Genomic DNA, 17,655 nt, shown 5'->3' with positions numbered 1-17,655 from the left:
AATGTGATGTTGTACAGATAGTCATGGTGCCCAAAGGATGAATCCTTCTAGTGCAGGTCAAACCTTTCACTTATTCTGTGAAATATCTCAACATCCACTTGATGGATTGCCACTTTTGTACAGACATTCATGGTGCCTAGATAATGAATTCTAATGATATGAAAGTACAATATATTGTACCATGCCCCTCATTTATGCTTGATGGCAATAACCAAAGGTCTGATCTGGTTGGACAAAACAATGGATTTATTTGTCTTTGTGCAGCATCATGCAAGTCTGTGTTGTGTAATGACAATAAAGCTTAACCTTTAAGTTTTTGTGTGTATGAAGATCTCCATCATCCCTCCCCTACTTTTAACATACAAAGCACCCTTACATAATGAACCATTATGTTTTTATTACCTTAGAATGAGACATTTTTATCTACATAACCGCAGGCACCCAGCTAAACATTTACTGCCCTAGTAGAAAAATCATGTGAGGTTAGTTGGATTGGTTTATTCTCCAGTGCTGGCTTTGGCTTGTGGTGTAAAATATGTAGTTGGATTAATTTCATGTTGTTACCCTCTCTCCAGCGCTCTGTTTTGGCTTTGTCAGTTATGTTCCTCAGACAATCAGCTGAACACTAATTGGCAATAAAACCGTAGCTTACAGCTGGAAGCTCAGATCAGACAGTTAAACCTCTACTGACCTGGTAGAAAAAATATGTTGTTGGATTTGTTTTATGTAGTTAATCTCTCTTGAGGGCTCTGTTTTGGTTTTGTTACATGAACAGAAATGTGCCTTTACCTTCCTGAGAAAAACAGATGATGAATATTATTGGCAATAAAACGGTACCAGCAGAAAAGCTCAGATCAGCAGCTAAACTTCACATTTTACTGCACTGGTGGAAAACATGTATTTCTTTTTACTGCTAATGGTAATAAATGTGTATATATATATATATATATATATATATATATATATATATAAACAAGACCATATGACTATCAAGTGACTAATGAATACTTTCCAAATTTGCATTTAAAAAAAAGTGTTTTTTGGATATTATGTCCCACTGTGTGTGTAATTTGTACTTTCACATGCTAAATGCCCATTAAAAAACATTTTACCACAAGCTGAAATTATGGCTGTCAGTAGTACTTTGTATTTGTTATATTTAAAAAATTAAAATAAAAAAAGACTTGGTAAGATTTGCATGCTTATCTAATGAGAGGAGCCTTGATTCTCACCTGCCTATGCCTTTGTAAACTTCATGTATTATGTGGTTTATAATGGACTGTGGTGCAGAAACAGTGAGGCTTATATTGTCCTGTTATCTGTCAGTGGTTGTTACATCCTCACGTGGCTCAAGCCCAGAGGTGGAGAGAGGAGTAACAATAAATGAAAACCGGGTCTAAAGAAACAGGAAACAGATTATGTGCAAACAGATATTTATTAACAGAAGGTGGAGATATAGCTTTTAACCAAAACACACAACTAGCAACTTAAATTAACACCACATTTAATGCCTTCCCTCTTCCAAGGGGAGTATGTGAGCCCACAGCTCCACTAGTCCCGAGCACGCAGCTCCACTCCTGCTGCACCCAAGCACACAGCTCCACGCAGCTCCACTCGTGCTGCACCCAAGCATGCAGCTCCACTCGTGCTGCACCCAAGTACGCAGCTCCACACAGCGCCACTCCTGCTGCACCCAAGGCCCAAAATCTGACCCATTGGTCAGCAGCCAACTAGGCTGGTCCCTACAGGACCAGTCTCACACGCTGGCCTCTCAAGACCAGCCACATAGTCCTACTGCTGAACTCTCCTTGCTCTCTTATCCTCCAGGTACTGATTGGGGGATCAGGTGCAGCTGCTGCCCATTACTAATTGCAGCTGCACGGCAAGAGGGGGAAGGGAAGTACCTAGAGAATGCCCCGCCTGGAGTGCCTTGCTTCATAGCAAAGAGCTAATGTGTCCGGTGTGACGGCGTGCTTATATACGCCTCCAGTTACGCCATCACACGCTACCGTTCTAGCAATGCCAATAGGATTGGAGTAGTTTCATTCATGATTTCAGCCCTGCCACGCCCAGAGGCGTTCCCATAGTGTCGTCACCGATGCAGTTCGAGTTCCCTCGAAGGGGAACTACAGGAGAAATACACACCAAAACAAAACACATTTAATAATTTTTAATATATCTATCTAAAGAAACCTCAATTCTTGACTGGCAACTCTCTGCTATCTCATAGATGACATCTTTGTCCTGTCTCAGGCACCGTAGCTATACTACTAGCTTGGATAGGGGAGGGGGGGTGCAATTCTCAACCCTTAACACTAGATGTCACTAAAACTTATACACCGAACCTTTAAAGAATGAGGAACACGCCAGGTTTACATGAGGTTACTGTTTATTATTGTAAATGCTAATGCATGTGCACAGAGTTTTCATTTATTTGGATTAATTAACTATAATACAGCTCTTTTATCAAGTCAGGGATGCAGAAGAGCTTGCTGAAAATGAATCAAGATAACATTGTAAAATTAGCATTGCAAAAAAGAATTGCAACAATAAAACATTTTAAAGATGATCAGGATAGGTACCCCAGCACCATAACTTTGTAATACATGTTCTAAATTGTCACATTCTGTAATGAAAACAGCAAACATTTAAAAGTAACACATAATATATGATGATAAAGGCATTGATAATATAATTAGGGATAGACCAATATGTTTTTTTCCTGGCCAATCCTGATTATTAGCAACTAATTAGACCGATATTTGGACCCGATTTACAGTTGCTGTAAAATTTTTAATCTTGGTGTCAAAATTTCTTTATAAATAGCAAATAACTTTTGTACACTATGAGTGATAAATTATCATAAACTCAGGGATTAAAGTTCTCCGACTCTGTGCCGGAATTCCGTCTCGAGAAGTTTTTATAAATAAATATATATATTCTTGCATATTTTTAAACTGTCGCATGTTATGTAAATGCTCCATACTTGTATAGCGCCTTTCCAACCACTCAAAGCGCTTTTACACTACGTCTGCATTCACCAGTCATACACTGAGCCTAAGTGCTCAAACGGAAAGTAACATTCACACTCACTCATATGCTGGCGGAACAGCCGCCAGGGGCAATTCGGGGTTCATTATCTTGCCCAAGGACATTCGACACGCAACCAGGGGGATTGAACTGCCAACCTTCCGATTAACGGCCGCTCTACCTACTGAGCCACAGCCGCCCGTCACGTGTGTGTGAAGCGCCAGTCTTCCTCTGCGCAACTGGTGGCTCGGTGTCGGCGTATACACGAAAGAAAGGGGACTGCATCAGGGCCAAAGGAGCGCATTTTTTTATTAATTAATTATCTCTGCTATCTGATTTTAAAAAGAGCGATGCATATTATTGGAAAAATGCTTAATATCTGCGCTGATAATCAGCCAGGCCGATTATTGGTTGACCCCTAAGATTATCTAAAAATAATGAGATAATCTGTAAATGTAGATTTAAGGTTAACAGCCAACATACAATGATTCTCAGATTAAGTATTCACTACTAAATGTCATATGCATATATACTAAAGAAATCTTAATCATAGCAAAAGTTAAGGTATATAAAATCTGACAAGGAACAAAAGTCATGCTGGCTATATAATCATTAAAAAATGTTAAGAGTGAAATGGTTTATGTCTTAAGAATCGCAGCTAAAAATTCCTGAAAGACACGCTGGAATGATTGTGGATGATCAGTGATTTTCTGCTGTATGCAGGATTTTTATATAAAATGGATCTAAACATAGTTCAAAGACAAGCAAAAAGGCACAGTGAACAAAACCATTTTTCTTTCAGTTTTGCTTCTGTTTCTGCTTCTGTTTCTGCTTCTATCCTCAGCTCCATCTCAGTATAAAATGGCGTCTCCAGGACAGCTCTGTTTTTCTCTGACACCAGCAGACCTTTGCACAGGGAGTCATGGATCTTCTGCCACGAGTCCATCTCTGAGCTCCAAAGTGCAGCTCTGGCTCTGATGAACTTTGAGACTTCAGTCTCGCTGCCTTTGGCCAGACTGACACTGTCTTTACAGATGAAGATGATATCCAGGCCAAGGAAAAGAGCATTGGCTGCAATGAAACCGGCCCTGGCTGACTTGGAGAGGGCAAGGGACCCTTTGACTGCTGCCTGACCAATATCTGGAATATCTGAGGCCACCCTGGACACGTTACGTAAGGATTTACCTTCCTGGGCCGCCACCTTGCCAGCACTTGCAATCAGCTCTTCACTTTTCAACAACTTAGCAGCAGAATCCACATCTTCAAGCAAACGAATGGTGTTTTTCACAACACCATACGTGCCTATACCCACCTTGACTACTCCCACAGCAACATTGATCACACTTGGTTCTACATTGACTGTTTGACTGCTCACCTCCTCCAGACAATCCTGGAGAATCTGCACATCCTCCATGAAGCTCTGGAAGACTTCACTGGCTTTCTTTTGATGTGCATAGTTTACACTGATCTCTGTCGCTGTGGTGACAGCGCTGTTGACCCCACTGGTAATTCCCAGTGCTGTCCCACCTATTAACAGACCTAGAGACACTCCAGCTGTCACAGGAATTAATGCCAAACCAACAATTGAAAGCACACCTCCAACTGCCCCCACAGAGCTGCCTGCCACACTAGAGATCTTTGCCCCCTTATTCATCCTGTCTAGCTGGACAGCATTCTCCTCCAGGTCTTTGAGAAACTGCAGCATCCTGGGCTGTCGCTTGCTGAACTCATTGATGAAGCCAGAACACGATTCCTCCTGGAACAAGAACACCATCCGGAAGTGCTGGTCCATCCTGATAGAGAGCAGAGACAAAATGAAAGCTCTGCTAATCAATACTTTTTATGTTAATTTATTAAATTCTTTGTCAAATGTAAAAATGGGGGATTCACCCTTTGGAGATTTTAAGCCTCTTTTAGCTATGTTTCTTATTTTTTAACAATCACCTTCGTGTTTTTGTATTATTAGGGCCCGCACAAGAAACGAGCGAGGACCCTATTGAAACTGAAGGAATATTATTTTATTTTTTTGCAAATGATTCACATTTTTGACAACCTAAACGTGCTTAAAAACACCGAAAACTTTGCACACACGTCGAACGGGGTGAAAATGTACGTGTTAAATGTGTCTTGTGCATGGGCGTGGCAAAATGGCCCCCTTTGTGAAGGAATAACATGATGAAGCCAGCCGAAGTCGGCACAGATGCAGACAGATGACAGCAGAAATAAAGGCTATTGTCTGTTTTCTGCTGGACAAGTTAGTGCAACTTCAGCCATGCAAATGCAAACTGTTGTTGGATAACTTTAGCTAGCAGCTGGCCATAATCACCGAGTGAAGTGACTGTTTCCCTTGTCAATGTCTGTCGGTTACATTCGTCAGCTGATGAATTGGCAATAAAACGATAATTTAACTTACAGCATGGGAAGCACCTAACATTTTACTGCCCTGGTAGAAAAACTATGTAGTTGGATTGTAATGTTATGTAACGTTATTTATACTCCAGGCTTTAGCTTTGTGTACATAAATGTGTCGGTTATGTTATGCGACAATCAGCTGATTATTTGACAATAAAACACTACAGCCTAGAAGCTCAGAAAAGCAGCTAAACTATTACTGCCCTGGTAGAATAAATATATAGTTGCATTTTAATTTTTAACTTTGTTCTCCAACTGTGTCTTGGTTTTGCAACTGGACAAAAATATGTTGGCTAGTTTGTGAGACAATCAGCTGATTAATTGGCAATAAAACGGGAACTTACAGCATAGAGATCAGACAGCTAAACTTTACATTTTAATGCCCTGGTAGAAAAACTATGTTGTCATGTAACGTTAGTTATTCTCCAGGCTTTGGCTTACACGTGGACGTAAATGGGTCGGTTACGTTCGTGAGACAATCAGCTGATTATTATTAGAAATAAAACGGTACAGCTGGAAGTTATGATCAGCCAGAAAACACTTCACTGCTAACAGCCTTACGATAAGAGAGGAGCACTGGTTGAGTGAGATGTTTTTTTGCAATTCGCAACCCTCAGCGCTAGATGTCACTTACACACTTAACCTTTAAGACATTGATGATTCTATGTTGTAGAACTTGTGTTTTCATTTGTGGCTGCTAAGTTAAAAGCCTCACCATGACAGAGGAAGTTGTTGTAACTGTACATTCACAAATCTTTACCAAGCTACACATGCTTGAAAACGGTCCTGCCATGAACACATCTACATGCCAACAGTCAATTATAGCCATAGCGCCCGCTACTGACAACAGGAAGTGTGTGTGACAATTGTCATGTCATTTACATGAAATTTTCATGCTGTGTTACACACTTCAAGTACTGGGACATAATGTATAATTGGCGGGTGTTCTAGCACCACCTAAGGGAAAACAGAAGTGATGTTTAAGTCCTTTGTGCAGTGTCCAAAGTGCGTGACAATTCAGAGAGCTGTGGCTCTACTTTTACTGCCTTCGCTCTTTATTTAGAGTGAGATCTCTATCTTGATTATTGTGCAATATCTGGGAGCTGTGCCTTTGTATGCAGAGCAGGAGAAGCGCCGCTTTGGAACACATGGTCTTTATCGCGGTAGAATAATTTAACATAACTTAAAACGTGTTTTCAGGAAAGTATTAAGATTGATAACAATGGACGTAATAATAAGCAATCTGCTATTGAAATCAGTGTGAACAGATCTCTGTCTCTCTCTATCATAACTCAACAGACTGGTGGTGATATTGTCAGTAAACAATGTGTGAACACAAAAAAATAGGCTGTGAACTGTATTTTATTAACTTATTAAATCAACTTATTTGCTATAAATAAACTAAAACAAATGCTTTGATATGATTTGATTGAAGGATTTTCCATGAACATCATGAACATCAGTGGACCAGAAGTAGTGAGCCTTGTGTGCAGTATTGGAGCATGTAGGCCTACTTCCTTTTATAAATGATTTCTAGTCAGAAGTACAGTACTCCTGCAGCACTAAGTAGCTGTTTGTCTTTCAAACTGCTACAGCAAACTATGAACAGAAAAAGCTCACTCCTAATGAGCTCCACAGAGCACCTGTTCTTGCTGAGAAAATGAACTTCTGTAATTGTAAAGCATGGTGTGAACACAGATTTTGGCTAAAATATTTGTCATTGTTTGCAGTAATACCATCCAAATAATGAAACCACACATATATAATCTATCTACAAACATTTCTTAATTCACCACCATTTTTATAATTGGTCAGTAAATCTATTAGGGCCAGGCAGCGTTAACGCATTAATTATTTAACGCCGACAATTATTTTATTGCACGTTAAGCAGTTTTTATTTTATTATTAGTTGGAAAGTCCGTTGCTCACTGGCTCTGAATACACATACAGTCACAGGAGGGGCGGGATGTTGATCAGCCTGCACATCACCCACCCAAACAAGCAGTGGAGGGAGGCTTCAACAGACTACGCTGTCATCTTTTTACCATATTTTTCCACCCGCGATCCGTTATAACGGCAGCAGGTGATCCGCTTGCTTGTTAATGACGCAGCCTATCAAACAACTCAAACAGCCGAAACCAACATCTGCAGTTTTTAAGCGAGTGACCCCCGCTACACTACACTGTGCAATTAAACTACGTAAAATTTGTTTTGAGTTCTATGTGAATATATACTTACCTAATATTTTCAAGCTGATTAATGTGATGAAGCATCCTTTGCATGTCATCTACAGACGAATCCACATCGAGGTCTACCAGCGTTTCTGTTGTTATTCTCATGGAAATATCACTAAAAAGGGAACAATTACTTATAATATTTTGTATAAAGCACCATGGCATTTTCTACTGACATTATTTTAAATATTTATTCTTTAAATGAATCATTTCCTTTAATGTTTTGGTTTTTAATGAATTATTTCAGATTAGTGTGTGCAAATAATATAATAATAAGACCTAAATACCTTTTCTCTAGCTTGTCACAGATTTTCTGGGTGGTCTGAATGTATTTGTCCAGCTGATAGGACAGCACTTCCACGTTCTGAAGTTTGGGACGGAAGAAGACACTTGCATCTCTTTTAAACTCGAGGAGCTGTGGGCAGATTAGCCGTGCACAACAGATGAGAACCTGAACCTGTTCACAGCTGATCTCTTGGGGCAGGTGTAACACCTGGTTCTCCTCCTTGAACACATGAAGTGAGGTGACCGCCAGCTTCTCCACTGCATCCAGGAAGCAGTCCAGCTTCTTCAGGCCTCCCAGAGTGTATGCTAGTACAGAAGTCAAATCTTGTAGTTCAATTTTTTCCTTAATCTTTTTCAACTCTGTCATCCTTGCTTTCGTCCACTGAGGGAGGTCCCAACAGAATTCTTTAACTTTGTTAATGTAGCTGATCGTATCTGTGGTGTAGTGGCACAAGGCCTCCTGTAGTTCCTTCCTGTAACACAAATCAAAATTGTGTAGATTAATCTCTGTCTAGGCAGTGACACATCATAACAAACGAAAATGATGTTCTTCCTTCTTTTATTGGTGAGTCAGTCTAAAATTACTAGTAACATCATATCCTAAAAATTGCTTCAAATTCTCATGTAAAAAAAACTTTTTATTTTATTTTACAAAAGGTGGCAAAACCATTGAAACAAAAACAAAACAGGGTAGAATTATTAGAATAACATATGAAAGAAAATAAATGAAATACAATAAACTTGCAGTGAAATCAGTAGTGGATGTACACAAATCCTATACTTGAGTAAATATAGCCTACAGATACCCTTGCTAAATATTACTCCAGTAAAAGTTGAAGTCTCAATTTAAATTTCTACTTGAGTCAACATACAAAGTACCTTCTTTAAAAATATTTAAAAGTATCAAATGTAAAAAGTACATTAGGATACGGTTACGGTGTGATATTTGTCACGCCCCTCCTCCACTGTGATTGGACAGTTGAGCAAAAAGTGACAGTGACGCAAGCAGCGTCTCATCACGCTTTTTACCAGCTTGTAAAAACGCGACGCTCTCATTGCAATGAATTGAAAAAAAGATGCTGGTGTCAGAAAAAAACGCTTTAGTGGACAGGGGCCCTAATTGTTCAAGTAGGCCTAATCTTTTAACAAAACTACCAACAATTCAGAAGTTCCAGATCCTCAAATGTGTATTTTTTGGTTCTATTAGTCTTCTTTTTTCTTTTCTTTTTTAAACCTGTCCTGTCCAGCAGCCTGGAAGGCTATACAGTATGAGGAACATGTTGTGCCAGACAGATTGTACTTTAATCAACTGGTTTTGACACTATTATGCAGCTGCCCGTGCATGAGCCACCTGTAGTTACTGGTGGTAACAGTAGATGCCTTTTGACACCACATGGCACAGAAGTCAGGGGCAGCTAAACAAATTATTATTGTAGGGCAGTTATTTGGTATTTTCCATAATTATGTGAACTTTACAATGTACTGTATGTACTTTTTTATTTGTCACATACACATAGGCCTACATGTTGCGATATTCATCCTCTGCATTTAACCCATCCCTCAATGGGAACAGTGGGCAGCCGCTGTGCAGCGCCCGGGAACCAACTCCAGATCTTATGTCACGGTCTGGTCAATACACTGACTGAAGAAACCTAACATGTTTTTTGAGCAGTCATGATCTGACTGTATGCTGCACAGAACATGAGTGTGAACAGCGAAAGTGAAAGGAGTTACTTGGCTGAGAAGGTGGAGGCTCTTTATCTAGCAGCTCACTATGTCTGCTTCTGACTGTTGAATTAATCACTGCCATATTTCAAACTGGCCCGCTGTCAGAAAACTGTTGAAAATGACGGTTGTCTTGTGCATTTTTGATGAATGTGAGCGGTCTCACTTCCAAAAAGATTTCATTTGCTGTGACTACATCGAAATAAAACTCAACTTGTGAAGCTGCAGCAGCATGCAATAGTTTACAACAGTTTTATCACAGCTTGCGCAGCATGATAAAGATGTTGTTCTGTTGCACTTGAAGCCAGAGCCGTTAAATAAGAGTATTCTCGAGTTTTTCCTTGCAGTATTTTTTACTCAGAAACGGATATGACTAAAAAGAAAAAAGTTTTTAAACAAAAAGGTAAAAGTAAAATGACAGATTTAAGAAAACTAGGCAACTTAAAAGTAAAAGTAGGCTACAAGTACACAAAAAACTACTAAATTACAGTAACGTGAGTAACAATTCATAACTTTCCACCTCTGGTCCTGTTTCTACTTCACTATTGATAACATGTTCAATTACAGTCTAATAATAGCCTATTAATAATGGTACTATAATTCGAGAAATATTTGTAGCAAGATCAGGGTCAAGACAAAGTCACAACTCATTCCAAAGATTCCAAATGTTTACCTCAATGCAGACATGTTTCCTCTCTCCTCTTGGTATGCCTCCTATAACAGCCTTGTTAAAATTTTAATAAAAAGAATATAAGTCTGATCCTTTACGGTGTAGGCTATCTGCAACTCTCTTAAATCTGCTAAAATCACCAAATCACCACTTGGTGAGCAATTTTGTAAACAAATCTAACTTGTCGACACACGGCTCTGCGATAGTTTAGGTTTCACTTTCTCTAACTCAGTGGAGTGGAGCAGTTCACCCAGTGACGGTTGTATAAGTGCGGTTAGCTCACCTCTGATGGCTCGATTTTAACCAAGGGGGGTTAGCTTAGGGACCATCAATAAATTACAATTGTGAAAACAGTGTTATGGGAAAATCATTATTTATTTCAATAGATTCATGTGACGCAGGGACTTCAAACAAATGCCGAATTGTAGTACTGCACTAGCCAAATGAGACACACCGCTTCATATTTGATTTGAATGCATATTCGACTTTATATTCATATTTATTCATAATTTATTGAAAAAAAAGTGCTGTTTTTTCAATAGCTTCCAAGTCATGTGACGCAGAGAAATACATGCAAGGTGCCAACTGCTGATGAGAAAGACACTAAAGAAAGACACTCGGTCCCTAACCGTTAAGTTCACGGCTCCTGCAGTCAGGTAACTGAGCCGCCGAATGCGAAACGCGGTCAAGCCAGCCGCCGTCTGATTTTTGTTGCGCCTAAAGCAGTGTTTTTATTATAAGGACGAGGTGCGAGTGAGCCGAAGGTCCTGAAAGATACATACGCGTTTTTTTGTGATGCTCTTAGTGATTATATGAACACAAATACATAGTTGGTACAGTAAAATGTTATAACATGTGTACCAATGATACTAGAGGACACTAGGAAGGAGATAATATGACAACTGTGATGTCACCCTAACTACAGTCCCCTCCAAAAGGCAAATTCCTTTGTTTTTGTTGTTCACTGAAGACATTTGGGTTTAAGATGAGGTATGAGACAAGAGTTCAGAATTTCATCTTTTATTTCCTGGTATTCACGTCTAGATGTGTTAAACAACTTAGGACATATCACCTTTTTATATTTAATATTTGGTTACATAACCTTTGCTTGCAATAACTGCCTCTAGCCTGCGACCCATCACAATCACCAAACTGTTGCATTCTTCATTTGTGAAGCTATTCCAGGCTTTTACCGCAGCTTCTTTCAGTTCTTGTTTGTTTCGGGGTGTTTCTCCTTTCAGTCTCCTCTTAAGGAGGTGAAATGCATTTTCTATTGGGTTCAGGTCAGCTGATTGACTTGGCCAGTCTAAAACCTTCCACTTTTTCCCCCTGATGAAGTCCTTTGTTTTGTTGGCAGTGTGCTTTGGGTCATTGTCCTGCTGCATGATAAACTTCCTCCCGATTAGTTTCAATGCATTTCTCCGTAAATTGGCAGACAAAATGTTTCTGTCCACTTCTGAATTCATTCTGCTGCGACCATCATCAGTTACATCATCAATAATTATTAATGAGCCTGATCCAGGAGCAGCCATGCAGGCCCAAGCCATGACATCACCTCCAACAGGCTTCACAGATGAGCTTGTATGCTTCGGATCATAAGCAGTTCCTTTCTTTCTCCATCACTTTGGCAGAGATTAATCTTGGTCTCATCAGTCCATAAGATTGTGTTCCACAACTTTTGCGGCTCATCTCTGCACTTCTTTGCAAATTTCATTCTGTCCTTCTGATTCTTCCTGCTGATGAGTGGTTTGCATCTTGTGGTGTGGCCTCTATATTTCTGCTCTCTGAGTCTTCTTCCAACAGTGGATTGTGATACCTTCACCCTGCACTGTGGAGGTCGTTGGTGATTACACTTACTGATGTTTTGGGGGTTTTCTTCACAGCTCTCACCATATTTCTGTCATCAACTACTGTTGTTTTCCTTGGCCGACCTGTTGGACGTCTGTTGCTCAGTACACCAGTAGTTTCTTTCTTTTTCAGAAGATTCCAAATTGTTGTGCTTGCTATGCCCAATGTTTTATACAAACATTGCATAAGCATGCTTAGTTTGATGAGTCTCAATTTCAGCTGCGACTTTCAGATGGTAGGGTCAGATTTTAGTGTAATCAACATGAAAGCATGGATCCATCCTGCCTTGTATGAACGGTTCAGGCTGCTGGTGGTGGTGTAATGCTGTGGGGGATATTTTCTTGGCACACTTTGGGCCCCTTAGTACCAACTAAGCATCATTTCAACACGACAGCCTACCTAAGTTCTTGGGCGTCTTCAAGCCGCTGAAGACATTACTGAAATGGTAAGAGATGATGCTGTCCTTTGGGTTTCGCATCACATAAATGTTTATTCTTGAATAAGCATGGAAGCTTTAAACACAAGTGTAAAGCATAAATCTATATCTAATAAAATACTGCAGCCACAAAAGAAAATGACGAGGCTAAAACAAGGGATTTGTGCATCTCTGCTAGTCTTCTCTACCTAAAAGCCTCGCTCCTTTGCTGCAGAGGGAAACTTTTAAAACCTTTAAGGGACTTTTGGGAAGCCGCTGGTGGTCGATGTTTGTATCTCGTCTCAATGAAGCGTTGTTTCACACTGCCTTGGTGCTGGTAGCCTACTGCGGCTGCTGACGTCTTGTCTCCCCATGCTTTCTCTGTTGAGTCACCGCTCTCTTTGTCACCAAACATTTGTATTGGCACCAATTTGGGCACAGGGGTGAGACAAGGTCTAGTTCGAAGCACTCAAAAAACAGCACCACAAAATAAAACATGGAGAAGTCCAAAGCAAAACAATAAAACAAGCCATGCAAAAAATAATAAACTCTACAAAACAGTAATTGCACAACAGAAAATAAACATGGGCACAGTAAAACCAAATCACACAATAAACAACATGCACCAAACACAAAATAAATGTACAAAATAATTATTTTTACTTGACTGGCTCACATGAGTCAACAAAAAGGACTACTACTGTATTCAAGATAAACTAGTTGTCACGAATATACTATATCTACAAACAAATTATAAATAAATGATTAAAATATAACCAAAAGGCCACCTCTATGTGGTCCGACATGGCCTCTACTTACATCAGTAATTTCATGGGTCCCAGGATAAATCTGAGGGGTTGTGAGTTAATGAAGACTATAAAAACATTTAGATAAAACAGAACACAAGTCATAATGCATAGACATTTTTAACAATTGGCATTGCTTTGTTTTGGAGTCATAAGCCAAAACGATTTTAAGCACTGGTCTACAAAATTCAGGGTGGAACACTTTTAGTTTAATATTGCATTTACACAATTTGATCAACAGATGTCGCCAAAGCACACACAATTTCACAGTGACAAAAGTGACTGACTGCAGTGGGTTTAATGAGTAGTTAGTTCAAGTTGTTAGAAAACTTTATTTTTGCCATCATTATTATATGGCAGTATTTCGCATTTTCATTTAGGCATAATAATTTAGAGTATTATATGTTTTAAACTGGAAAGATTTTTTAGCGATGATTAATAAAATGACTGGCATTGTGTAGCCTGCAGTGTTGTGTTGGGGACCTGGAAGCACAGAGAGGAGGAGAAAAATATTAAATAAAGTGCTTAAGACACCATTAAGACACCACAGAGGAAGTTGATGTGAGGAGGATGTTAGCCAAGTTGACGTCAATCACAATTGTCACCGCCTGCATGAGACTGTGAGGTCCCTGAGCAGTTCCTTCAGCTACAGACTGCTGCACCCACAATGCAAGAAGGAGCATTACTGCAGGTCCTTCATTCCAGCGGCTGTCAGACTCTTCAACACAGCAATGACATAACAAAGCACTGTTTGTCGTCTCTGTAATATGAAACTTTTTAGCACTATTTTATTCCTGTACTATGCAATTACATGTTATTTCTTATTCACACTGTATTATACCTGCAATGTAAATCCATAGCCCTATTTTATAGCCTATATTAATGCTATACTATGCTGTTGTATATACAGTATTCTGTGCTGTGTAGTTATATCTATTTCTACAACCTGCAACTAGTTACTGCTGCAACGTGTCATGTTCCATAACAATCTGTAGATAAAAGGTGCATATAGTGTACACCTAAACCTTATTCTTATCTTTCTATTTTATATTATCTATATTTAGTATTTTTCAATTCTATTTTTCAATTCATATTTTATTCTGTCTTGTGTTGGATCTGAAGCTGCGTTTCCCCAGCGTGGAATCAATAAAGTCAATCTTAACTTATCTCTTAAAAGCTGAGAGTTGCATATTTCTCTAGTTGTTGCTTTGTGTTTTTATTTTCTACATTTACTTAATACCAAAAACAATTTCATGTGGATCACTCAGCTGTCAGATTTAATGATACTTTTGACAACATATTTAAAGTGATTAATTGTATTGCTTATTAAGATATTTTGGGATTTTCAGTCATTTAGAGATCTGTCTGCATTTGACCTTACTGACACTTTGCTCTTACTGCAGGCTTTTCTTTTATTTCCTGGGCAAATGGTTCAGACTCTTTAGATTCTCAGAAATATTTCTCCTCTCAGCAGCGGTTTTAACTTCCTTCTTTGGGCCTTATCATGTTGTCTGCACGGTTACAATAACTATAGAGTGTTGCTTTAGTTTCAATTTTAATTTTTATATCCTCAGTATCTCCACACCACCGTTTTCAGGAAGTGGTTAAGAGTTGATTAGTGGCGCAGAGTTCCGCCTGCACACCAAAAGCTGCATGCCACTCACAATTTAATATCATCTTCTTTGTTGTGTTCATCAATGATATAATAAATGATCTGAAGTCAAGATTGTGACTGTTTCATAATTACAATTTTTTTATCTCGACAGCTCTAAAATCAATAATGCAGCCCCCCATTATATTTTTCTAGAGTCATTTAAGGATAAATTATTGTAACATACCTTTATTTATGTAACATGTACAGATGGGCTGCGAAAACCAGTTGAAAGTGCTGATGTGGGGCCTTCATACAATATTTTATTCATGTCTATAGACCATACATTGTTTCGGAATATGAATACTGTGATTTACAGATTTACAGACTGAAAGAAAAAAGCAGTTTGAGTTAGGATTACCACTTTACATGTAAATACACTGCATTATAGTGTTGCACGGGAGATGGGTACCAATGATCTTCTGAGCAGTTTTAATCACCCGCTGCAGAGCCCTCCAGTCAGGATGCTTTCTATTGCTCCACTGTAAAAGCTGACAAGAACATGGTGTGGTAATTTGGCCTTTCTTAAGCTTAAATGTATGTGTCATTTTTTTCCACGCTACATAACATTTTGTTCAGGTATTCATGCTCCCCAGAGGATAAGGCCTACTGACTTTGTGATCCCCTGAATTCCTGTCATCCCACCAGCAAGTCAAAGTTTAGACTTATTCTGTAAAATATCAGAATAAGTAAAAAACCATCTACTGGATGGGTTGGCACAGACATTCATAGATGGTTGCCAAGAAAGCATATGGTTGGACTTTCAATGAGTGTGTATGTAGATCTCCATTATCCCTCCACTTAACATAAAAATCACCCAATCCACATATAAAGACTGTAAAACATTAAAGAAGGATGAACACACCGTGTTGGGTCAGATGTACGACCAGGCTGGGCCAGTTAAGCCTGATCCCCACCATCACCAGCTTTTTAAACTGTACTAATTACTCCATTAACTTTCTACTATAGTCAATAAGTTTGCAATCAAAAACTTCTCTAGAGACGGTCAAGAGTCGGTGCAAAAGAGTTTATTCCAAAACAGGACAGATTAACCCATACAGCATCCCAGCAGGCCGGAGGATGGTGTCAATCCTGTGGTCTGCAGACAGTCTTATATATCCCCTTCTGGGCTGGTTTGCCCCCTCCTCTCCTTATGGTGAACTTCTTATCCTCTGCTTTTATGCTGCTTACACAAGTTGTTTTATAAATTTACAATGTTTTCCAGCTGTCATTCATTACTGTATTGTTGATTTTCTATATTTTTACACTGCTGGATAAGAAATTCACCATTTACATTTCAACTTCAGTCTCACCGTATTTTATTCATATAGTTATGCATGCATAATCTGACACACAATTACATTTCTTAAAAGTTATTACAAGAATAACATATGTAATGCTATATCTTTCATTAATGCTTGGTTTCTTACAGTAATCTTGATGTTATGCTGGCTATTTTCTGCTTATCATCTCTCTGCCATGAAAATGATCATCCACTATCTGTCGTATAGGCATCAGAGGTTGGAAGTTGACAATCGACCCCTTAATCAGTAATTAAGCACGTAGTCTTAATTCATAATTAAACATGTAGTCTTAATATCAGCAGACTAACACCTCAACAGTCCCTCATGCAGTCATAACAGCAGTAGACCAAAGCATGCACTTGTCACAGCAGATTTTGACCACCTGCAGCCTCTCCTATAGTCATAATCTACAGTAGATGACAGTCGAACAAGGCAAAACACCTGCAGCCTCTTCCTGCAGTCAATCTAACCACAGTGAGCTTGTTTCTGTGTTCATGACTACAGTTCACTACTTATAAGTAAAAAACAAGGCACATCTAGGTAAAAAGAAAATGATTAAGAAGCACTCAGAGCTGTAGAGTTTTAACACTGTGATCTTAACTTTACACTATAAAATAACACTTTAAATGATGACAATGTAGACCATCATCGCTATAGTAATTAATGATAACAATTTAGGCTATAATGCTAAAATAATTCACAACCACATTTACATGACAGGTTAGTTTATAATTGTAATTGCTAATGCATGTGCAGTTTTCATTTATTTGAATTAACTATAATATTGCTCTTTTAGCAAGTCAGGGACACAGAAGAGAGCTAAGTACATGATGAAAGACTAAGATAAGCTATAAAATGAAGATATAAAATAAGCAAACCCAGCAAACACCATAACTGTAATAATAATCTAATTTGTTACATTCATTAATAAAAACAAATGAACAAAACAATGAAATGAGTGGCTAAATTAGGATGTGTGTGTGTGTGTCGGTAGGTAGACAACTCGATGAAGTTCAAAGTGAGCATCAGAATGGGGAACAATGGGGATTTAAGTGACTTTGAACGTGGCTTGGTTGTTGGTGCCAGATGGACTCTGAGCATGTCAGAAACTGCTGATCTACAGGGATTTTCACGCACAACCATCTCTAAGCTTTACAGAGAATGGTCCGCAAAAGAGAAAATATCCAGTGAGCAGAAGTTGTGTGGATGAAAATGCCTTGTTGATGTCAGAAGTCAGAGGAGAATGGGAAGACTGCTTTGAGATGACAGAAAGGC

The 17,655-nt window shown here is 39.0% G+C and overlaps 1 protein-coding gene across 1 annotated transcript; it reads right to left on the bottom strand.

The window, feature by feature from the left end:
- Positions 1–3,784: 3,784 nt before the first annotated feature.
- Positions 3,785–10,592, bottom strand: LOC123967362. Its single transcript, XM_046043441.1, has 4 exons — positions 10,360–10,592; positions 7,964–8,434; positions 7,681–7,791; positions 3,785–4,823 (listed from the first exon to the last, which is right to left on the bottom strand). The coding sequence occupies exons 1-4, from the start codon at positions 10,371–10,373 to the stop codon at positions 3,785–3,787; spliced, it is 1,635 nt and encodes a 544-aa protein (XP_045899397.1). The 5' UTR covers positions 10,374–10,592.
- Between the last annotated feature and the right edge of the window lie 7,063 nt (positions 10,593–17,655).

This window comes from Micropterus dolomieu, linkage group LG02 (assembly GCF_021292245.1).
Source record: "Micropterus dolomieu isolate WLL.071019.BEF.003 ecotype Adirondacks linkage group LG02, ASM2129224v1, whole genome shotgun sequence".
Taxonomy (NCBI): domain Eukaryota; kingdom Metazoa; phylum Chordata; class Actinopteri; order Centrarchiformes; family Centrarchidae; genus Micropterus; species Micropterus dolomieu.
This window is presented reverse-complemented; position numbering and strand designations above follow the sequence as displayed.